General features: G+C 45.5%; 1 protein-coding gene across 2 annotated transcripts in view; it reads left to right on the forward strand.

Annotated features, from left to right (window-relative positions):
• Window positions 1–24283, forward strand: part of FAM120A (family with sequence similarity 120A) — a 103976-nt gene that overhangs the window by 64419 nt on the left and 15274 nt on the right. For both annotated transcript variants that reach the window (XM_037493559.2, XM_037493558.1), the window contains exons 8-12: window positions 2726–2813; window positions 4822–5049; window positions 7489–7663; window positions 17418–17667; window positions 22846–22960. In XM_037493559.2, the coding sequence (XP_037349456.1) occupies window positions 2726–2813; window positions 4822–5049; window positions 7489–7663; window positions 17418–17667; window positions 22846–22960 (856 nt within the window). The remainder of the gene's footprint in view (window positions 1–2725; window positions 2814–4821; window positions 5050–7488; window positions 7664–17417; window positions 17668–22845; window positions 22961–24283) is intronic.

Here is a 24283-nt window from a genome sequence, read left to right on the forward strand (position 1 = left end):
TAGATATATTTTATTTTTAGTTTGATAACCTATATAGAACAAAACCAAGATTCAGATTCCAGGTCTGTGTGGTCTTTGGAGGGACAGTCTTTCCCTTTATTAGCTAGGTGCAGGTTCCTATGCCGTCCTGTGTCACGGCTGTGGCAGGCGCATGTGGGGCTGTGCATTCAGCTTGTGTTCTGGGGAAGTCTCCACATCACAACAGGACCTCAGTTGTGTTTATGTCACACAAAGATAAGTGGCTTTGTACCTCTTTGCCCACATATCCTTTAGACTGCAATTATGTGATGTGTTTGTTCAACATTTGAGTGTCCACTTGATGGTGGGGTAGCTGTGTCATGCTCTGTCTTCACAGGGTTGACAGTCGAGTGAGGAACTGGACAGTGATTACAGGTAGTGATGAGTCCAGTGCGTGCGTGCAGGAGACACAGTGGTGGGAGGAGTAGGCGTGGAGTCGGGGAAGGCTGCACAGAGGTGTAAAGTCAAGCAGGACCTGTGGGGTGGGGTATTGCATAAAACTTCTTGCACCATGGCTGGGGCAGTCCAGCAGAGGGCCAAGACTGTCATCCATATACTTGACCAAGAACTTGTGTCCATATTGTCTAGTGACTTCTTTAATTTTAGGGAGAAGAAGCCACACATTTTTTACAGTCAAGTGGAAAATGCGAGACTATTTCAAGAGGACACCTGGGGAAAGGCCCTCATCCCATAATTATTGGCAGGTGTGAGTTGGGACTGTGCGGGGACTGCTGCACTCCCCCCAGAAAGACTAAGGAGATAGAAAGTGCTGAGTGGGTGCAGAGTGTGCAGAGAGAGCATGAGCTGATGTTGAGCCAGAGCCTCTGCAACAGCCCCAAGCCTGATGCTCAGGGGCATAGGACAGCAAGATGAGCTTCTCATTAGGGGCCTTGTAGCCCTTCTCCACAGGGAGGGAGACTTGCTGTGTCCCAGCTGCAGAGATCCATGAAGCCCTTTGCTTGTAACTGGTGTAGTTCTTTGTGGGTAGGTTATTCTCAGATGTTTCAAATTGTATGTGATGGATATTGTTTCATAAAACTTTCAAGTCTCCATCTAATTTATTGTAAAATTTCACTGAGTAAATGTCCCTGGCCTTTTAGTGAGAAGCACGCGAGCAGTCCCCTCTGTACACGCCTGGTATCATGGCAGGGCTGGTGTGGCTCGGGTATTCACTTGGAACTTGTGTGATTAGCCATCTGCCCACTGCTTCCCTCTTTGACATGTCATGCCACAGCCGTCCAATGGCAGTGTGCTGGATTGTGTCCTGATGGAACCCATTCACTGAGACTTGTCTGGAAGCTTCCCCAGCCTCCCACCTACTTTGCCATGTGGCACTTTCTCTGACTGGAAGCAGGGTCTATCTGCGTGCTCCCGCAACACTGCAGGTGCCTTCTCATCACTAGGGCTTGTAAGCATGGCACACTGCAGGCGTGGACAGAGCAGTGGCTTCTCCAGTCTGTACAGAACCTGTCCGCATGGGGCATCTCAGGTCTCACCCTGTGACTTTGTGGAGGCCTGGGGCAGAGTGCTGAGATCGCTGTGTGGGACATGGTTCTCGATTTAAGATGGATGACTTGTCCTCTCTCCTCTGCTTTTTGCACTTTTGTTTCTGTGTTTTTGTGACAGAAGTAAAGTTGACAGAAAGAGAGGAGAGTCAGTGGGTCAGTGAGAAAGGCAAGCCCAGAAGCTCCTCATAAGCACCCTGTGGCCAGCGCTGGTCTTGGCAGCTAGTTAGGATGCAGAGCCTGTGGGGGTGGTGGGGTGTGTGGAGGTGGATATGAACTGACAGCCATTCCCACAGCAGTACCTGTGACCCTTCTGAGGGGTCTGCCAGTTGGGGGTGGGCCATATGCTTTTCAAATGAGGCATTTTGCAGTTTGCTGGGGAACCTCAGGAGACATCTTCTGTGCTATGGCCCATAATGTACAATGAACATGTGAAATGATCAGCCCTTCAGACCATTTTCACACATTCTGGTCTATGTTTTTCAGTTTATAAAAGATGCTAGTTCAGTTCACTAAATTGTTTTCCTAGGCTGCTGATGGGTCACAGCCTGTGGTTTTTAAAAATCCTGATGGAAATACCTCATTCTGGCTTGTGAGATGCTCAGTAATCTTCTCCAGCTTCTTTTCCCACCCTGTTTCTTTACCACTTTGCCAAATAAAACCGTTCCCCAGATAAGACATGTTAGCTCTCTGTTCTCTGAGCTCCCATTCACTCACCGCCCTGTGCCTGGAAGGCACATCCCACCGGCTTCTCCTGTGGGTCTTGTGGCATGAGTGGGCAGAACCACCTGTTTATTGTTAATTGGCCAGTCGAACCTCACATTCATTTATAAATTAAGTGAATATCTGATCCAGATGACATTGAATCTACGATCTGATAATTGTCAATGAAATGTGATTTTTTGGTCTTGTTTCTCTAAGACAATGGAGAACTTCTTAAAGGCAGGGTTTCGTTTTTTTTCCTCTGCCCTTGTGGCTGAGCCTGTTGTTGGTCTCTGAGCTGCTGGTGAGGCATAGGTTCGGTTCTGGATGTTTCTCCCTCAATGAGGGCGTAGCACCTCTGACCGAGTGGGGTGGGGAGTCTCTGGGGACATTGCTGGGGAGGTGAGCTCAGTTAAGCAGGGTGTGTCCTTGGTCCACAGGCTAAAGCATGGGGAGGGGGGGTGTCGGCACTAATGGTCACGTTGTTCTTTTGTGTGCAGCCATATCAGTGGGAACAAAATTGGCTGGGAGAAGACGGGAAGCCACTCAGAGCCTCAAGCACGGGGAGACCCCGGAGACCAAACAAAGGTAGTTGGCTGCACTTTTCTTTCACACTGACTCTTAGCATGTGGCCTTAGGGCAGATTTGAAGTATAGTGTTGTTGTTTTTTCCTAAATCTTTTTTTTTTTTTAAATATTTATTTATTTATACAAGCACTGGGGTACAGGCCAGAGGTGTGGGAGGGTGAGAGAATTCACCAGAGACAGAGAGGGGAGCAGAACAGGCAGAAGGACTGAAGTACACTGCTGAGGGGAGCTGTGGGCGGCAGGAGAGGTCTGCCTCACCATGTGGGAATCTCTCTGGCTGGCTGGGAATTGAACCTGCGCTGCAGAGGCTGCGGACAGCTTCACAGTGCTGCGCTCAACCCACTGCGCCACTGGGGAGGCCCTGAGATAAACAGTGTTGTTTTTCACAGCATGTTATTGAGAAATGCAGGTATTTGCAGGGGGAGAGGGAGGGGAGTTATAGACATTCATAGGAGTAAGAGGAGAGGGGAAGGGAATCACAGATATTTGCAGGGTAACTATTGGAGGCCCCTCCTTGGGTTGGTGCCTTCTCATCACTGCATCACCTGCTTGATACTAGATCTTTTCAGAGTCTTCCTCGTAGGGTTTTGTTGTGATAAATGAGAAGCATATCTTTAATATGAGCATTAAAGATGAAAATGATATCCAGGTCTCCTTTTTTTCTGTTTATGCCAATTGATAGTGATCTCTAGAAATACCCTTTGAACTTAAAAACCACATCATCCCTACATTTGATCCTCATGGTGAGCCACATCTGCCTGGAAGAGGACTTGTTCACACACAGGTTTAGCAGAATGCCTGAAATCCATCTAAAATGCTCGTATTGTCTCACTGTTGTGAGTATCCTGCAGCAGAAACACTTTGTGAGCTCCTATTGTTTATAAAGAACCTTCAAAGCATTTTCAGTTCTGTCTACATTTTGAGGAGCTGGAGAGCCTGGAAAAAGACTTGTGAATTATCCATGTTCTGCTTAAGACTAATTTTGGTGCTTTGTGTTTTAAGGATAAAATTAAGCACTTAATTACATACCATTATAGGCAATACATTTTGTTTCAAAACAGAAAAATGTATGTCTTCAGGGTGGCACAAAATCAAGCAATGAGCAATTATTTCCAATACTTATTCTGAGAAAGGAAAATAGCTATGTATTGTGCAAATAATAATTGCTCTTAGTAAACAATTCAGACTAAAGTTTATAGAGCGAAGTCTTAGTGTCCCTTTTGCTCCCCTCCCCTCAGCCACAGCCTTGCACAACCTGTCACTAGGTGATTGTTTGGGATCCAAGCTTTTCTTTGCCTTCATACATCCCTAATTTGGCAGTTGGTTGCCACAGAACTGGTATTTTTTTACCTGATAATAGATTGTGTACATATTTCTATGTCAGTGTATATAGATCTGACTCATCATTTTAAATGGGATTGGCTTGTTTTTGTCCCTTCAACTTTTGGTAAACAGTTCCCTGCATATAATTAATTTGGGACTTTACACTAGCCAAGGAGAATACTTGAGTTTTTTCACTGTTAACTATGGTGTTGAAGAGAGCACCTGAATTGGCCTGGACAAGAACCCCAATTCTGGAGTTTCTGGTCATATAACCATTGACAGACATTCCTATGAAGAGAATGATCTTAATTGGGGTCAGGCAGGGTTCCCAAGCAATGAAGAAAAATAGGCATTGACCACACAGGAGGCAGGTGGGACAGGGAAGGCTGCCTGGGGTCACAACCTCAGAAGCCACTTTCACCCCCCGGGGCCCTAGAAAAGGGTCCAGCAGAGAGAGGCTCCCACCCCTAGTGCAGACCCCTGCAGGCTCAGGGTCAGTACACCTGCTATTCCTGTGGCCAAGGGGTATCTACTTACTACTCACTCCTTTTATCCATGGAGGATTGGGGGAAATCCTGTTATGCCTCTAATATCTCTAGGTGGGGTTGTGCCTCACTGGTGGACAGACCCACATGAGTCATGTAATGTGGCCTAACTGTTTCCCCCTCTCTTCTGTTGCTTCATAGGTGGAAGGTTCGTCTTCTGCCTCTTCGGGCAGCCAGCTCGTGGAAGGGAAGGGGAGCCAGATTGGCACTGTGCAGCCAATTCCGTGCCTCTTGTCCATGCCCACCAGGAACCACATGGACATCACCACCCCACCCCTGCCCCCTGTGGCACCAGAGGTGCTGAGAGTAGCCGAGCACCGGCACAAGAAGGGGCTGATGTACCCCTACATCTTCCACGTACTGACCAAGGTATGCGGGTGGGTGTACATGGCGCTCACTCAGGTTGTCTGGTGCCTGATGGAAATGTTTTTTTCTCTCTTACAAACTGCTTGCCACCAAGTTCATTTTCCCCTTTCTAAACTTTAAGAAAAAATATGAAAATTTGCGATTTTCAATTTACAATTGAAAAAGACCTTGTGAAAAGTCTTTTTCCCCTTCGATAGTATATTTCATTGAAACTTCTAATTAGCATCATATTATTTTCTGACTTGTCGTTTTATTCTCTTTATTTCTAATTTCAAGATTTTCTACACCATGTTTGTGGCATAGTGTTAGGCTTAATTCCAGTATCTCACATAATACTGCATTTCTTTATTATTTGCCCTACAAATTCCCCCTTCTTGGTAGCTAATAGTGTGTCATGTACTTCGACTTTTTCCTCTACCTCACCTAGTGCAATTTTTATATCATGTACAGCAAAAGGCTTACAGGATTTTGAAACGTGAATAGTCAAAAATGCAATTATGGTTTTGCACAGTGTCTTACTTTCACTGTGTAAGTGTCCTCCTAAGTGTATGCTTAGACATATAGCATGGCATTAATTGTTTTTGAATCTTGGTGTCTCAAATGGTGCTGTGTGTGTTTCTTTATGTTGGCATATATAATCGTAGGCCCACAGTTGAGTAAGTTACCTTGTGACCAGATTTCTTACGCAGAATTGGTTTGTTACTATCATGCGTTTTTAATATTTTTTCATCGATGTCTGTATCACCACAGATAATCAGACTTTTCTCTTTGTACTTCCTGCATCCATCTAAGGTTTGTAAAATGTAGTCAAATGCAAACATCTCTTCTGTCCCATCACTTCTGAGCTAGACTCAAGCTTAATTGACTAATGTGAACTGTACTTACTTTTATAAACTAAAGACACAAAGATGATTATGATTGTTGCTACTTACTCAACTCCTTTAATATAATTTTAAAGTGTAATTACTTCCAAATTATGTGATATGGGCACGCATGTATAATATCACTTTTCATATTATGGTTTAAGGTAAACGTTTTATTTTTCAGGTTCAACATAAATTAGAAGGGTAAGTGAAAAGTTACAGTTGTGGAAAAAAGGATTTTGCTAAGTAAGGGACCACGGTTTTGGGAGGCGTGCACCCTTTCCCATCAGGTTGTTGGGGTGTCAGGCCCCTGGACCTCCCACTGAGTCAGCAAGTGTCCTGCACGCTTATTCTTTGGGTCTAAGGGGCAGTGGTCGGATGGGTCTGAGTGACGCAAACTGCCTATCTTCTTTTCCAGTTTCCCCGTCTTCAAGGGCAAATATTGACAAAATGACTGTGGTTGAGAAACATAAACTTGACTGTCATTTCATTTTCAAATGCACCTAAACTTCTCAATATGTTAGAAAAAAGTTAGGCTCTACGGCAATGTTCCCTGTGAGCTGATCACTCTGGTAGACTGACCCCCCTCAGTGAGGGCATGCCTCTTAGTGATGTGGAGAATTGTCTGAGCATTGTCAGATAAGAGAGCACATTCTCCAGAGTGTTGACCACATGTAGCTACTGAGTTGCGGGTACTGAGGAGATAGGAAGGGCCCAATTTAAATTACATTTATGTGTATAAAACTGCAAATGCTATGAAATTATTTTTAAAAGTATATGTTAATACATTTAATAGACATTGAAGATCGTGAATAGATTTTTATGTTACGGATGTATTCTTTGCGAAGTAAATTTCCTTGCACGAGCTCTTGAGATATAATATGCCTTGGTATCTGGGACGGGAGCACAGGGTTTCTGTACATGGCCACAGCCTTCCCTGTCTCCTGGTGGTGTGGTCATGGCTGCACAGTGTGCGCAGAGCAGAGCCCTCCTCTGCCCAGAGTCACATCCTGACATTTGGGAGGCCCATTCATCATGACCTGCTCACTTGGTGGGGCCTAACTCAGGCCAAAAACATTAATACTTAGAGAGTTCTGCTGGGTAAGGGTTCTTCTGTAGAAGAGCTTGGTTAAGAAAACTTGACCATTTCATTTTCAGGATGCTCATTTCTTGGATTTCATGTAGGTCATTGAAAATGATGAAATTTGTTACATATGACCATCCTGACTCATAAATGAAAATTGCAAGTTCTCAGAAAATTTTCTGTTCTGTTTGTTGTCTCATGTTATCTGTCTAGATTGTTTCAAAGACTCTGGGATCATCTAAGTTGTTTTCTTTTGTTCTTGATTCCAGATTAAAGATAAAATACTGTAGATTTTTGACTTTGAGCATATGTTTTGACTACAACCTGCTAAATGAACTCTCCCTAAACATCTCCGTGTAGGCAAGCTGTAAAGCAATTGATTTGGAATGGAATTGCAATGTCATTAACTGGAGATAATATAGTATATTTCTGTGAGTTTATTGTAAATTCAACATGAAAAATGTGCAATATTATTCTGCTTTCTTCCATGCAAAGGGTGAAATCAAAATTGCTGTTTCTATTGAAGATGAAGCCAGCAAAGACCTGCCTCCCGCCGCCCTGCTCTATAGGCCAGTTCGCCAGTATGTTTACGGAGTCCTGTTTAGCTTGGCAGAAAGCAGAAAGAAAACTGAGAGACTTGCTTTTAGAAAGAACAGACTTCCACCAGAATGTATGTACTGTAACATCCATTGTTTGTTTTCCTCAGTACCTCGTAACCTCTTGTGCATTTTCTAAAGCTTAGAAGATCATGACTGAGCTAGCCCTGAATGCTCCCCAGAAAAGAGGGACTTCCCAAGGGCTTAGAGGAAGGAGGAGAGGCCGCAGGCTTTTCCCTCAGTAACATTCCAGTAATGGTGTTATTGGTAAAATGACAAAACAGTAGGTTTTCACTTTAACTTGATGTTGGTGGGAATGGGTTTGATACCATCACCTGGCTGTGCCAGCACCTTTGGCGTAGGGCACAGCACTAGCTGTATTGGTGCCCAGACGCAGTCCACGCCCCTGAAGTCCAGTGTTACTAAGGCGCCCCCTCCCCTAAAATCCCTGGCTGTCTTGGGGCATGTGGGACCTTCTCTTTCAGAAACTTCCAATTCATCTGCTCCAGGGAAAGGGGCAGTGGAAAGACCCAGAAGTGTTTGAATTGTTAGCAAAAGTCAAGGTCAAAGGCATTGTCCACCTTCCCTTGGGAAGACAGTGCCTTCTGTTCTAGGGAATAGAACATTGCTAATGCAGGGAATGTAAAGTTACTGTGTACTTAGTAGGAAATATGGAAACATTTCCCCAAATACATAGTCTAAGAAATGAAATCACCAACTCTGAAAGTTGTGGATTGCTGTCCCCTGCTGTGTGTGGTGGGGGTCAACACAGCTGGTGGGTGCTGAGCAGCACACAGCATAGGGGGAGGGTCTTGTTGGAATACTAAGTAGAGAGAGCCTGGCAAATCTGAAAGCACAGTTCTGAGGCTTCCTGAGTTTTCTATTTCTGATTACTAGTCAGAATTGTGATTCCATAGCCTTTAAAAAAGAACTGCTTCACCTCCATTGGAGACAGCAGCACTACCAGCATCTGTGTTGGAATGAGGTGCAGCCAGCTCCACAGGGCCCCCCTGCCTCTGTGGTCAGGCTGAAGACATCACTGTGGCCCGAGGGTGGCTGACAGACTCTTTCCAGAGAACAGTGCACTCCCGATGCACATATTCACTCTGTTCTCACGCTGTGTGACTCAGACAGGCAGGCTCTTTTTCACCTGACTCCAGCTGGCCCCTGTGACCCTGCAGCTATGACCCCCATCTCTTAGTTCTCCATAGCCCCTGACCAGCCCTAAGTGGCGGAGGGAGTCTGTTGTCCCTTTGGTGTCTCTGCTGCTTGGCACTCTGTGCTGTGGGTCCTGTCCACTTGTTCCTGCTGTGTGCTGAGCCCTAGCATCGTTCTAGCTTTCATGATGAAAGGTTGTTTACTTATGCATCCCAGAAACGTAGTTCTCTCTATGCAGCAAATTTCACAAGGGATTTCCAGTGAATAACTTTGGGCCTCCCTGCAGAGTTCATGGCCCCAAAGTGGGCAGCATGACCCTCAGTGTCTGCCCCTCCACCCCCCACCCCGCCACTCCCCAAGTGAAGGCATTTGGTGTCACAGACAAGCTGCTGGGTGCAAGAAAGTAGTGTGCTCTTTGGCCCTGCTGTGGGCCTGTGGTTTCACCCTGTTGTGGCTGCACAAGGCACGGCCATTCCCTCCTTTGTTATCTTGTCCCTGTGTGGTGCAGTGTCCTTTGTGCAGACAGGAGAGCAGCCCAAGCCAGAAGGGTGCTCAACTAGATGTGCCTGCCTCCTCTGAGCATGAGCCAGAGGGAGTGTGTTGTGGTGGGCCAGCACCCATGGAGGGTGGCAGAGGTGGGAGGGGTGAGGTGCCTGGAGCATGGGGAAGAGGTGGTGGGAAGAAGAGGGATGCGTGTTCTCCAGGATGACTTGGCTCCATGAGGCTTTGGTGGAGACACCTTGACTTTGGTTGTGGGGGGCATGGACATAGAAAGGGAAGGAGGAGTGTCCTTCAGAGAAAATTGATTGGCATCTTATTCTGTCCCGTCCCCCTATATCATCCCCCGCCCCCCGCCCTCCCCCCCCCCCGGTCCTTCATGCTTCACCTTCCCTTTAAGGATGGAGACCGTGTGTGTGATTATCCTTACTTTGGCTATGGAAATACATTGTGAGAGAGAGAGAGAGAGAGGGTGGATTTATCAGAGGACAAGGAAACCCAGCAGCGGTGTGGCCCTGAGTAGGACTAGAAGGGGTGGGAGGGAGGATTGTCCTCAGGGTATCTTTCTGGGTGAAGGCAAGGACTCGAGTGAGGAGACCCTGGGTTTGGAAAAGGAGCTTTGTACTTGAGGAAATGGGGGCCCTAGTGGAGCCCACAGGTGATGTTGGAGCAGAAACTTGCTCATTGCACTTTAACATTTAATGCTTCCTGAATGGGCAAGGACCCGTGTCTGTCACAACTGGTGTCCCTGTGTCTAGAGGGCAGCAAAATGTGGGTAGTTGGTTGCCTTCTCAGCTTGTTGGGGTGGAGACCAGTGTCACGGTGACCGCTGAGGCTCCATGAGCAAGTCCCAGCCTCCCTGCTCACCTGTTTTATTATGAGGTTGGGTTTTGACTTTCCTGAAGACTGGGTGAGTGCTGCTTCTGTCCAGAAATAGGGCGTCGCAGGGACACATGGGTGAGCTGAGGCAGAGATGGAGCCATGAAGTGGAAAGGGGTGACACTGCCCAGACAAGGCTGGCTTAAGCCCCTGTATTTAAGTGTTTGGCTAAAGAAATGTACAGTATAGTGCTGTCACGAGTCAGGTTTACCTCTGAGCAGAAAGAGGTGTACGTTTGGGTCTTGGATGTAGAAGTCCAGTGACCTTAGCAAACTATGATTTCAGCCAGTGAGACTTTTGTAAGTGACTTTAAAATCCTGGCCTCATAAGGCTTTGTGGGAGTTGATAAAATGGATCATTTTGCATAAATAGTTGCACCTGTAAGGGAAAATGGACAGTAGAAAGATTTCCATGTCGGTGACCTGCCGTGTGTCGTGACCGGAGCCTGCGTGCCAGCCACTGGCTCAGACCTGTCCTTGAGTATGAAATCAGTCCCTGCTGTGCCACTGCACGCCTTTCCCACCAGTGCACACATCCTGCCACTCCCTCAGGATGTGTTCATGGGTGCCAGCTGACAATGCCACCAACTTGGTTTTGATGCCTGAAGTATCTCGTAGGTAACTGTTGTGCGGAGACACTGCAGCCTCTGACATCTGGAAGAGTCGGAAATGATGGCTTCTGGCCACACTGAGATGAGGTAGACTGGCTGGGGTCCAGGGGGAGTGTGGTTCCCAGGTGTTCTTGGTTGATACAGTGTGAGAGAGGCGCCTATTTCAGTCTCGTTAATGTTTGCTGTCCAAGGAACCGCTTGCCAGTCTGCGGTCACTTTAGACCACATGTAGTTGAAACAAATTCAGTGGCACTTTGCAGGGAAATTTACAAACACTGTGAAAGCATGAGGCCTGTCCGCTGGCATGGCTGTGTAGTCACCAAAGCCATCCTGTATCTGGGGTGAACCCTCCCATTCAGGAATGCAGGTGCAGCCCTTTCTGGATGTGAGGATTTTGATTGACACGGTTTCAGTATTGTGTGGACAGATGTGTGTTCTGGGTGTGGTCTCTGTCAATCATGTGAGTTTCCCAGGACGGTTTTGTTATATTCAAAGGACATATTCAAATCTAAAGATTATTCAAAATTATTTAACTCTCACTAGATTTAAGATATGAATTTGGAAATCTGTCTCTTAAGGCATATGATAATTATGTGCATAACATTGATAATTATTGTAGTGTCATAATTCATTATTAATTTTCATGACTTGCTCAACTTTTATTTTTTAAAGTGGTTGTATGGTTAAAATAGGATATCTACAATCAGATCCTTAAAAATCCTAGCCTTTGAAAGTCCTATTGAATTATCTGTTAGCAGTTTGATTTCTGTTCTCCTCTGTCTATTGCTGACCTGTAATTTTGCTTTTAAGGAACTGTGGGAATTTTTGCTTATCATGTATTATGTCTAAAGTCATTGTCATGACAATCTCATTCCATGAGTGGAACAAGCAGAAGAGAATGTTGACCTGGAACACACAGGCGCACAGATGTGCTAGATGAAACAGTGGCAGTTACTTTGGGAGAGGCAGACCTGGTAGTGGTCTGTGTCACTGCAGGGTACAGGCAGGGCCTGGGCTTATCCTGTGGAATCGGCAGCTGTCGAGACTCCTCAGGTGCACCTGCAGTGGGGTGACTGTAGCCTCTGTTGCCATGAGGGGCAACCAGCCAGGCACTGGGTTCCCTCAGGTGCTCCAGGGTGTGAACACAGTTCTGAAAAGATTGCAGGGTTACAGGTTACCTCATTTGTGATTGAAGATCCAGGAAGTAAAGCCCAGTTATTTGTACATTTAAAAATTGCCACTCTATGTAATAAAATGGCCTTCTGCTCTAGTACCCCAGAATTGAATGGACCAGAGAAGCAGGCTTATAAAAGGTACATGGACATAAATTACAAATATATGAGACAGATTTATGGGAATAGGAACAAACTTATATACTTTTTATTCATCAAGAAAAGCCAAAAGGAACATTGGACTTTTCTGATCCAATTTGATTTAGAAATTTTGTGTGTGCCAAATAATTGGAACTGCTGGTTAAACAAACTAGATTTGTTCACTATAGATTATATTATAAAACAAGACTTCTAAATGGCCAATATAAGTGTGCTGTTTTAATATGTGTGAATATTGATTATGATAAACATTTCTTCCATGAATTTTTTGAAGCCTATTTATACATTAATCTGATTTCTTTATTCAATGAGGTTTCCAGGAGTAGTATCAGAAACTCCATTCCTCACAGACCTGTAAGCAGACAGCACAGAGGGCTCGCTGGGGTTGTTGTTTGTCATAGGCCCTTGAACTCCTGAGCTTCTGTTTACTAGGAATGACAAAATGGGGAAATGAGGACTAGGGACGGCCTGTGGCTGTGAGCCTGGGGCACCATGTCCTGAGATTTGTGGTCTACCCGCCTGTGTGTTTGTGGAAAGCAGGCCACCCCAGCCTCACAGAGATTTAAGAAGACAGTTCGCAGCCTTTTACCTTGAAGGTCATGGAGGGTTGCCGACGTGTCCACGTGAAGAAAGGAGAGCCAACTGGACTCTCCTGTTCTATCATGGGCAATCCCTGTATATCCAGGGGTTTTTGCAAAACCCTGCGCTCAGTGCTGCATTGGCATTTCCCTGTTAAAGGAAAGAACAGTGGTCATTGCATCCACTTTACTTTGTCCTGACACAAATGGTGGGGTTAATTTTGGCTTTATTTGTGTTTTTTTCCCTTCACCCCTAGGGAAGCTTAGCAAGTAAAACAATAGTATCCCAGTTATACCCATTTGCACTTACATAGGTGTAAATAGGCACACACAATACATGAGTGCATATGTGTGTGCCATATATGTGCACACATACCTGCATATGCGTAAACCATACAAGCCACATGTGTGCTCACACATGTGTACACACATCAAATGCAGAAGATCTAAGGTCCATTGGCCACCACCTTGGAGGTGACTTGTCTATCTTCCTCAACTATGTCCCCTGCTGCCCTGCTCTCAGCAGCCTCTGCTAGTTGCTCACAGTGCCCAGGTCTGAGGTTAAGAACATGCTTCATCACATGGTTTGACAGGCAGCCGAGACCAGCAGAATTAGCATACAGAATCAATCATGTTTATTATTGCTGGTCTTGGATGAATCCCAAAGTCAGCCCTATAACAGATGTCCAAGATAACTGGTTTTCATGTTTAAATATGATACTATATGATTCTCATCTGATGGAAAATACTGGGTTTTCACTGACAGCTGAAGTGTAAGTGTTTTGCCCCCCAGTTGTATTTTGGGGAATAATCTAGAGAATGTACATTATAAATTTAGCCTTCAGTAACCTAGAACACTGAAGCCCTGGCGTTGTTTTGCCAGTGTAAAAATTTGTGAAGTGTAAGGTAAGGAAGATAATTGAATATTCAGTGTTTGTACGGTAATCTACTTCTTGAAGTTGTGAGATTTCCTATTAGTAGGAAAGATGAGATATTTGTTGGCAATGACACAATTTGTTCATGGTAGCAGTTGGCCTGGCTGACCCCAGGTTCTCTTATGCTCCATTTAAAAAAGATAGCCTGGACACATTCTTTGAAGAGCTTCTGACCCAGGACTGGTTTTATATCCAGGGCTGCTAGTGTACTAAGCCCATCTTCTGCTCCATCCTGGGTAATCCCTGTATAACTAGGGGGTTTTGCAAAAATTAGAAAAGCCCAGATTATTTCTGCTAACTGGCTCCTTTGCATCTCTTGTTTCCTGTGAACTGAATCCTCAGAAGCAGCTGCAGCCAGAGAGAGGAGCGCCCATGACCGCCACCCCTCCTGGGTCACCAGCTTGCACTGCATAAGCTGTTGCTTGTCAGCCTGAAATGGGTTGTCCCTTAGAATTTGTTAAGTCATGAAATACTGATCTTTAATTAATTGATTTCCTGAACCTGTAAAGCATTAGTTTATCTCACAACTGGAGCCATGTTAGGGGTGTGGGTACCTGTTTTACCCTCAGTGCCATGATGCTAAATCAGTCCCCTTTCTGAGTGGTTGGTGCCAGGCCAGCTGTGTGAGATGCTGCCTGCCAGGCCTCAGCGCCTCAGGACCCTTGCTCTTACACAAGTGTCTTGCCTACCTTGCCCCGGCTGGCCCTGGCTAGTACATAGTAGGTGCTCACTAAGTTTCTGTTAGTGGTAGCTAAAGCGTCCACAGCTATTACATTGTAATATCCACAAAGATCTCCAGCTGTTCAGTTGCTTCAAAACAGATGAACATATGTTAAAAATAAAGCAAGCCAGGAGCAACTTTGCTTCTGGAACAATGCCTCTGTGTTGCTGATATTTATTTCTTCTGATAAGACATGTATTTCCTAAACTAGATTTCAGCCATTCATGTCATGAATATTGCTGTTAGGCAACAGAAGTACATAGAAGCTGTGCTTCCTTCATAGTTGCAGCCTCCCTTGTTCCTTCCTGTGGGCCTGGCCCCAGCCCCTGTAGCATTGGGGTGGTCCATTCTCCAGGATGCAGAGCTCTCAGGCATCAGGTGTGGCTGGGTCTCTGTAGGGTCTGAACACATGGCATCATTCCAGGTCTGTGCGAGCTACTAGTGCACATCACCATGCTGGGTCTTTCCAGTCCCAGGGGCCCTCAGCCTGATAGTGTGGGGGCTGTCCAGGGCAGCTTCAGAGAGTGAGTCCTCAATGGAACAGACACTGGGCAGGCTGCACTGACTACACTCTCTGGTGTAGGACCTTGCACACCGCGTGTACAGAGGTCTGAGCATTCTGAATTTGAGAACAGAAATCCTTCACCAAAAATGTATTTCCAGAATGGAAACAAAACATGATGAAATAAATGACTGCTAAAAACTATTACAGAGAGACAAGAACAGTACTGATGAAAGGAAAAGAAATGAGAGATGAAGCAGAGTTAATGAATGTAACTCCCAAGGAAATTAGAGGGAGATTCCTGACTCTTGAATCTGAGCTTCCTAAGAAGCAATAAACTCAAGCTCTGTGTGCTTACTTGTGCACAGGTCTGTGTGTGCCTGCATCTATATACATGTGTACGTTGTGTGTACAGGTGTGTAGTGGTGCCTGCGGGAATGATGTGTTGTATGTGCATGTTTTCGTGTGTTTTGTATGTGTGTACAAACGTGGCTGCCCCTGTGTGCAGGTAGGTCATACATCACATGTATGCTGTATTGTGCTCATGTCTGTGTGTGTATTTGTGCGCGCACATGTGCGCATTGGATGGCACCGGCATGCACATGAACGTTGTGTGGTGTACCTTGTATGATGTGTATGCACATGTGTGTGTTGTGTGTACATGTGTGTTGGGAAGAAAGCTAAGGAGACTAACTAGCCCAACAACCAGAGATAGAATCTAAATCTAATCAGTCCCTTTAAATAAATCTTTGTCATCAAAATGAAGATGTTACATAGAAAAAAATAGATTTATACAGTTTTATCTCTTTGGGCATGAATATTAATTTTATGGAGTAATCTGATAGAAGTGTAGCACGCAGGCTAGTGACTTGTCTGGTGACCCCACTTCCTTGTCCTGGGGCTCACAGCTTGCCAGCTTCTGGGACTGTGGTGGGAGGTCAGAGGATGACCTGTGGGACGACGGGCTGGTAGGTTGGGCATGTGAGTGTGCCCTGAGCTTTGTATACTGGACCTCGCGAGAACAGGGCCTAGATTGTGAGTCCAAGGACAGGTTTGCTGGGTTTGTCTGGCACCCCTAAATACTGAAAATTATAAAGAAACATGTATTTAAGTATACATGTCTGCATTTTTACTAATGGACTTTAAGCACTTTAGTGTTTCAAAAACTATGGTATCTAAACGTAAATGAGAAGCCTTTTGACAAAAACAGCAAGGTTTTGTAAGAGACAGCTGGTCAGGTTCCCGAGGCTGGAACTTTTCCTGCTGCTGACAGACTGCCTAAGCAGCTTTCTTCATGACATCGAAGAGATGACTGGATTCTCGGCAGCTGGCCGGCAGTTGCCTGCCTTGTGAGGGCTTGGTTCATCACCATTTCTCAGCACCTTAGGACTCATCATGGGGAAAAGAGCAGGTGTTTCCTGTGATTAGGGTGGAAGCCATGTGTCGGGATCGCACTGGAATTATAGTGCGTGGCCTGCAGGGTCTTGTTAGCGGCTCCGGGCAGGGCCTTGCAGATTCCTGCCTTAATTCCGATGTCTATTGACCAAAGCAAGATGTTTGTGACTTCTGAAATGCACATCTGGGTTTCCCGCGGGTTCTTCACTCAGTGTGGATGAGAATTCCTCACTGTGCAGAGTGCATAGCTTTCCGTCTATGCCCTCTCCTAGTGTTTTCCTAAATGTGTTGGAAATTTTTTGGGAAAATCTGTGTATGTGTGTTTGCAAGAATTAACTGACTTTAAAAGCAGTATAACAGCTGAGGGTAAAGGTTGTTGCTTTGTATTTTATCAACATAAAGCTTACCTTTTTTGAGGTGAAAAGGGGGAATTTATACTTTTGTCCTCAGTTTTGCTGAGTAGAATTACTGGAATTTGAAAGCACATAATATAGCTTCTGCTTCCCTTGTCTCTGGGTTGTTGGGGGTCTTACTGCTTGGTAGTTTTCTTGGTAATCTTAAAATAGAATTTAAATTGGTGAAAGTTGGAGGTCCACAGGTGAAGTGACTGCCAAATGCACATTTTTTTCTTGAATCTAATTACAAGTGTTTCTACTATGTAGAAAAGAATTAGCTATTTAAATTAGATTTTTCATGATAATCACATACTTTTGTGAATTATACCGGTTATTACTAAAATTATAATGGACTTAAAATATGAAGATAAAGTTTTATCTGACATCCTTGATTTATAGAAGCATTAGGTCCTTGAATAACGCCCTTCTACTCAGTTTTGTTTTGTTATAACATTGATGAGAAAAAACATTTGTTGTCCATGCTGAATGAAATGATGTTACTCTAGGACCTAGTTTTGTTGTGTGTCATTTTGCTCAGTGTCCCAGTTTCCAGTAACCTCTTGGCAACTTTAAGTGAAAATTTACCATGTTAGTTACATGAGGAAATCAAGTCATGACTTGATTGAGAAGAAACTTACTGGTGGTCTAACTGAAATCTGAATGAGTCACCAAATTGCGTAGACAGTCAGACAGAACAAGAGGCCTCCATGCCGGTGGCTTGCTAGGAGAGAGGTGGCATCGTCAGACTGTACTCACCAAGCAGTTTGTCTTGCTGGTCTGGAGTCCTGGGATGAGGATAACCCTCTCTCCTCTGATCTCCCTGCAGTTTCTCCAGTGATGATTAAAGAGTGGGCAGCTTACAAAGGGAAGTCTCCGCAGACCCCGGAGCTAGTAGAAGCACTTGCCTTCAGGGAGTGGACCTGCCCCAACCTGAAGAGGCTGTGGCTGGGGAAAGCGGTGGAGGACAAGAACCGCAGGATGCGGGCCTTCCTGGCCTGTATGCGCTCGGACACGCCAGCCATGCTCAACCCAGCCAGTGTTCCCACTCACCTCACCGTGCTGTGCTGCGTGCTGCGGTAGGTTCTCCCCAAACCTGACATTACATACACAAATGGAGGCTCTGAAAGTGCTGGATGGTCTTGAATCAATACTGTCTGTATGTGGTTGTCCCCCGTGGCTTCAATGACCTGTGGTCAAGTGTAGTCCCCAAGTACTACAGACAGGATATTTTGAGAGAGAAAAAGACCACATTCACATAACTTTTAGTATAGTATGTTTTTATAATGGTTCTGTTTATTATTGGTTATTATTGTTAATCTTTTACTGTGTTTAATCTGGTCATTAAACTTTGTCATAGGTATGTGTGTCCAGGGAAAACATCAGCTATAATGGGCTTGGTGCTATCTGTGGTTTCACAGATATCCACTGAAGGTCTTGGAATGGAATGTATCCCTGCAGATGGGGCCTGGGAAGGTCCTGTGGTCTTTTAGAGAATAGGTGTATTTGGTGAACATGTATATTATATAAATATCTTAATGATTTTAAACGTAGTTCATCTTATAAAATGTGAAGATTTTAAAGGCTATCACGGGGTCATATTGTATACTGTTTGAAATTGTTCTCTGGGGAAAACATCTCTCTTCTTCCTTCCTCATTTATTTATTTGTACAGAGGCCATTGTGGGTTTGGATTACTTGTTTTATTCTTAGGGCTGTAGTCCCATCGTTCCTTGCTTATTGGGTGGTTCACCTTGTCCCTACTTGGGCCTTGGGAGCTGGTCAGTGAGCCTGTGTCCTCTGCCCCCAGCATGTCTTTCTCCCTGACACAGGAGATGTTCAGGCTCCTCCTACCAATCCTCCTCACCGCCCCACTCTGATCAGCAGGCTTCTCCTCAAGATAGGGATGGAAACCCAGGCCTCCCTAACTGGAGACACTGCTGGCCTTTTGAAGTGAACTTGGGTTGCGTACCTGAATATTCATTAGTTTTTTTAACCAGTTTCTAACTTAGAGGAAAGTGCAAATGCAATACAAATGACTTTTTGTTTAACCCAAATAATTTGACATGACTTTCTAACAAACCAAGGACACTTTTCCTTACATAATGACAATATGCCATCAAGATCGATGAATGTGGATACTTTGTTTTTAACTCCACAACTTTCACACACACTCCCTTTGCCTTCTCCAATGGAGGACATGTCCGCCCTGTTGTCTCTGTGGACACATCCAGGCCGCATGTCTCCACCCTGATCCCTTGGTTAAGTGACAGTAAGTTTGCTCTGTCCCTTTTGTAACCCAGTGTGCTTTGTGGGGAGGCACTGTGAGACTATGTAAGCACTTCATTCCTCCTCAGACCTTCAGTGTGTTCAGTGGACTTGTGGCTTATCCACCACTTCCAGTGTCTAACTTGGTGCTACCCTTGTCTCTGGTTGTACTGGGGAACCAGTCTGACTGTTTCCTCACCCTGGCACATCTGCACTTCTCCACATAGACATTCTTATCTCATGCTGGGCCCTGGTTCCTAGGTGAGGACAGTTTTGAGACATCAGCCTCTTCACAACAGCCTGACAGCTTCTGATTGAAGCAGTGCACCCACATACCTACACCCACCTTTTCTAGCTGTTGGGTAGGGGAGTGCAAGTGGAGGAACTCTGACCTTGACCCCGACAGTGCACTGGGGAACACTGCCCTGCACCCTCACCTGCTTTGTGCCCAGGCTGGCTGATCCTGTGGGCCCGACCACTCGCTGGGTCTCACCAGCCTGACAGAGGACAGGCAACAGAGCTTAAGTGGTGTGCTTATTTCCTGACGTTCTTAAAGACTTTAAGGCCAGTAGTATATTCAGAAGCCTTTCCTAATTAATTCAGGTTGACTAACTAGAGCAAGTGTGCCAGTTTCTTGTCTTTATCTCACTGAGGATTAGCTAATTGGAAAATTGTAGGGCTTTGTTTTGATGGAAAAATTTCTTTTTATGGACCAGTTTTTGACCAACCATTTTTGACCAGATGGCATTTGTCTTCCCAGGTTTCAGAGTTGGTACTGGTCCATTGTTAGGAGGATCTTTTTTGTTGACTTTTTGTTAAAAACATGCTTACTTTAGAACTGGAAAAGATTAGTGAGTGTACCTGGTAAAGTCAGTGCTGGGAGGACTCGGGTCAGGGCAAGCTTTCCCCATGCTCTTCTCCACGAATCATGATCCTCGGCAGTTGCAGTGCAGCCCTGGTTAACCACATGGAAGCAGTGACATCCTTGGTGGTGAGGATATTCCAGTGCTGGGTGGGGGCATGGGGCCAGGGAGCATCCTGTTAGGAAAGTCTTGCACAGTTTTAGGTCCTGAGAAGGGGGAACTTGTGGAGAGCGAGGAGCTGGGAATCTGAGGGATCACAGCTTTCAGCACAACCCAGATGGTTTGGGGCCAGGACACCAGCAACAGGTGGTCTGCTTTCACCGACAAAGGCACTTTTTACCTTTGGCCATGTGGACAAACAGGTGAAGGCATGTCATGGGAGTGGACCTCGAGTGTGCAGAGGGCATGGAGGAGACTGTGTGGGACGAGCAAGGGATGGATGTGTGCCTGGGGGGTGGGGTGCGGAGGACTTGCTGAGGGTAAAGGCAGTTGGCAACGATGGGATTCTCTGGAGAAACCGCTGCCGTGGCACAGGAGAATATGTCACCTGTGCTGTGGTCAGGGGGAGGTACAGGGCGGAGATGAGTCCTAGGATGAGATGGGGAGACTCTGTGGAGGCAGGCCCTAGACTGGGAGGTGCTGATGGAGGCCAGGATGGGGGCAGGCTGTGATGGAGGCTGTAGATTGGAAGGTGTTCTCCCACAGAGCCCCTGACACCCCTAGAAGGGCTTAGGCATGGGAGGTTAAACTCTCCCCATGTCTCTGTAGCCCACCAGCACCTCAGAGAGCATTTTTTGTATGCTACTTGATTTTGTAGAAAAGAAAACCACTATAAGAAGGTCTTGAGCATGTTGATGTGCAGGTGGGAACCTCACAGATAGAAGTGATGGCACGGGTTGGCGCACCTACCTTTCCTCCACCTGTGACACTCGGGCGTGTCTTCCCTGCGGTGCTTTAGCTGTTATTTATATTCATGCAAAGCTGTGTATGTACTTCATCTGCATCCAGAAAGCGTCTGAGGATTGGCAGTGAGAAAGAGGTTAGTCAAGACTTGATGTAAATAGAAAGCCAGATGGAGGGGCTTATCGATACTCTAACCAAAACACTGTTGTTGCAGTGGAACCAAGTTCTAAGAGTCTTTACTGCCAGAAGACTCAGAAAGATCTTGAGAAAAACAACTTGCCCCATGACAGTCTTTTTCTGGTTCATAATTTTTAAAGGAATATCTAGCCAGGGCCTGGTGGGGAAGCGGGGGAGGGTGTCAGTGTTTATGGGATTGCATGATGAAAGAGCTATGGGGATGAGAGTGATGAAACCGCCAACCTGAATGTGCTGTGTGTCCTGTGAACATGGTGCAAATGGTACATTTGTGCTACGTGTTTAACCACAATTTAAAAGGTAAGGAATAAGTAAAAGGAGCATATAACCAGGTACTTAGGGAAAGACCACTGCATATTGAGCATGGTCTTTTCCATAATTTTTTTCAGTCAAAAGTGGGGGGACCGTCTTTATATTTGTTGTTCTTGCATCAAGCCCTGAGGAAAATTCAGTGAGACCATGTATTTAAGGTGCGGCACTGAAGCACTTACAAGGATGTAATTTTTGTCATCACAGATACTGACGGTTAAATGAAATAAACTCTTCAATATATTTCACCAAATCTAAATACCACATTTGAGATCTGTAATTGCATTTCCTTTGTGCCCCTGCGATATGGTTTAGCTCTGATGTATCTGTAAGCTTTCTGCCTCCATCTCCCTGTCCCTGAAGTGGGACTTTGATTGTTCCTTGGTGATGAGGCCATGGCAGTCTCAGACCCAGGCCTGTCACCTTGTGAGTGCTTAGTGTTTTTATTGGGATTTTTATTAAAAATCTTCTCAATCAGCTGGATGGAACCTTCTCTGTTGTCCATCAGTTGTGTTGCAGTGATAACATTAATTGTTACAAAGTACACAGGGCACCTCACCAACTGGCCAGGTTCCAGACTTGGCTGACACATGGGTCTGGGACAGCTTTATGGCTGTACCACATGCTTTTGCCAGAGATGGCGTAGGATCTGCCATAAGTTATTTTTAGTAATTGGCTGGCAGCGAGATTAGGTCATCTTTCTAATCTGTTGAATACAGAGAACTGGGAGCTGCTGGGCCTGCACCAAGGCTTCTGAGGAAGTTCTCGGTGGGCCTTCCTTTGCTCTCACACCCAGACACCATTTGGGATTCCAATTTTATTTGGTGCCTGGAGGGTGTCACGGGGGACGTGCATGTGGCAAATGAGGGAGGGTGAGGGGCATATGGAGAGTGGCTCTCAAATAGACTGGACAAGTGGAAGTTGAAGCTTTTAGAAATGGATGTCCCTGGTAAATCTGTGTGTCCTCAGGGATTGTGAGTTTTGTCTCTGGGGTCCCTTCTTGCTCTGTCCCTGGCATTTACCTGCCTTTCAGGTATACTTCCACTCTGGTGGGTCATACCAGGCTTGCATTTTCCTAGTTGGACCTAGAGTGGTGTCCAGTAATTTTGAATAAAATGGGTTAATCATATAAATTTGTGCTTATATGTCTTCAGGTTTTTTTTTTTTTTTTAAAGATTTATTTATTTATACAAGAACTGGGGTACAGGCCAGAGGTGTGGGGGGGGGTGAGAAGATTCACCAGAGACAGAGTGGGGAACACAACAGGTGGATTGACTGAAATACACTGCTGAGGGGAGCAGCGGGGAGACAGGAGAGGTCTGCTGCGCTATGTGGGTATCTCCCTGGCTGGGGATCGAACTCGTGCTACAGTGGCTGTGGATAGCTCCATAGGTTGCATCTTAACCCCTTGCGCCACCAGGGAGGCCCTGTCTTCAGGTTTTAAACACATCACATGAGTGAAATTATTTTACAAAAACCACTGACCAGCTGGTTTGCAGTATGCTCAAATTCAGTATGCTATTTTGAACTTGTCTGAAATCAAACATTCTGATCAGCCCAGGGTTTTATTTGTAATTGGTATCATCCCATGAAAATGGAAAGGCTGGGTGAGGAGTCAGCACAGGCCTTCTGAGCCATGTGCTCCCAAAGTCTCCTTCGACCCTGAATGCCAGGCTGTGCCACTTTGTCCTGACTCCAGACACTCTCTGTACACCTGTAGGTATATGGTACAATGGCCCGGAGTGCGGATCCTGCGTCGCCAGGAGCTGGATGCCTTCCTGGCCCAGGCGTTGTCCCCCAAACTCTATGAGCCCGACCAGCTGCAGGAGCTAAAGGTAACCCACAGCCTGGTGGCCTTTTGGGGGAGGGGGTGTGTGGGTGGGGTCTTGTTTTGGAGTTCTTTGTCACTGCTAACCCTCAGCACACAGTTGCTTAGCTGAACTAGAACAGTAATGAACTTGAGAAGCCTTAAGGGCCAAGGGATGTCCTCCCAGTATGGAAACGGCCACACTCCTACTTTTGCCCCATGTTTGCCTGTGGGTGTCTTGTTGTCCACGTCGGGAAGTAAACATACTTTTTATTTCAGGTGGGGATCCCAAACCCTGGGAGGGCTTGGTCTTAAGAATTTCCTAGCATCTGACAAGGATTCTTTTTCTTATTTCCTTCTGTTGTTCCTAATTACATTCATTTTCTCTAAAAATGTCTTTGCCCTCCTGGTATTGGAAAGCCCCTTTAGAACACCACTTGAAGAACACTGCTACACCATCTTCCCTGAGCCCGGTAGTCAGCCTTGAACATCGTGTTCCTTTTAATTTTCCCTTCTCCTCATTCCTTTTGTTCTTTCATCGTTTTGACAATATTGATTTTCGTGTGCTTATCTTTTCAGTGCACTTTATATAGTTCAGTCGCTGTGTTCACACGGCTGTCCTTGTGCTAATTTCTACACTAAAATTTAGAAAGTCCAACACTTTTCAGAGTTAGCTAAATTAGTGGCTCTGCCTTTTCTTTTTAATGTGCAGGGTTTTGGTTTTTTCTTTGCCATTGGTTTTTTATTTGTTTGTTTGTTTGTTTTTACAAAATTTGATTTGTATTCAAGTATTCTCTTTTGACAAAATTGCCTTCACTTTTAGATCTTTTGCCATTCTTTCCCTGCAGAGACCTTTAGGATCACTTTATAGATTTACAGGATTCTACAGCTGGGACTCAGTAAATTTCTGGTTTCCCCTAAATTATTGTGGTAAATGTAGTAATCTGTGTTGAGTGACCCTTGATGGTCACTTTTGGGCACCTCAGGCTCCAATAACTTTGAAACGAGCTCAATAAAGCAACAAATCTCAGGAGAATCACCTAAATTGTACTCTTTACTCTAGCTCAAGCTTTTCTGTTTGTTAGACAGAAATGATTATTTTCAATGTTTTTGAATTTAAGTTTTTGTTCTAGACTATTTGGCCGGGGTCCCCGAGAGGCTGGCCCTGAGCGTGGGCCAGCCGCCTTCCTACCAGCCTGTGTCAGGGTGTTGTAAACATTTGCTAGACTGTGGTGCCGCCCTCGACTCTGCTTCCTGTTTCTCTTATTTAGATTATTACATCAGTACTGACATCCCAGTTCTGAAAATCAGACCGCCAGGTATCAGGTATGCCCACAGCCTTATTCACCAT

The sequence above is a fragment of the Talpa occidentalis genome, unplaced genomic scaffold, assembly GCF_014898055.3.
Source record: "Talpa occidentalis isolate TD23 unplaced genomic scaffold, MPIMG_talOcc4v2.1 talOcc4.7, whole genome shotgun sequence".
Classification (NCBI taxonomy): domain Eukaryota; kingdom Metazoa; phylum Chordata; class Mammalia; order Eulipotyphla; family Talpidae; genus Talpa; species Talpa occidentalis.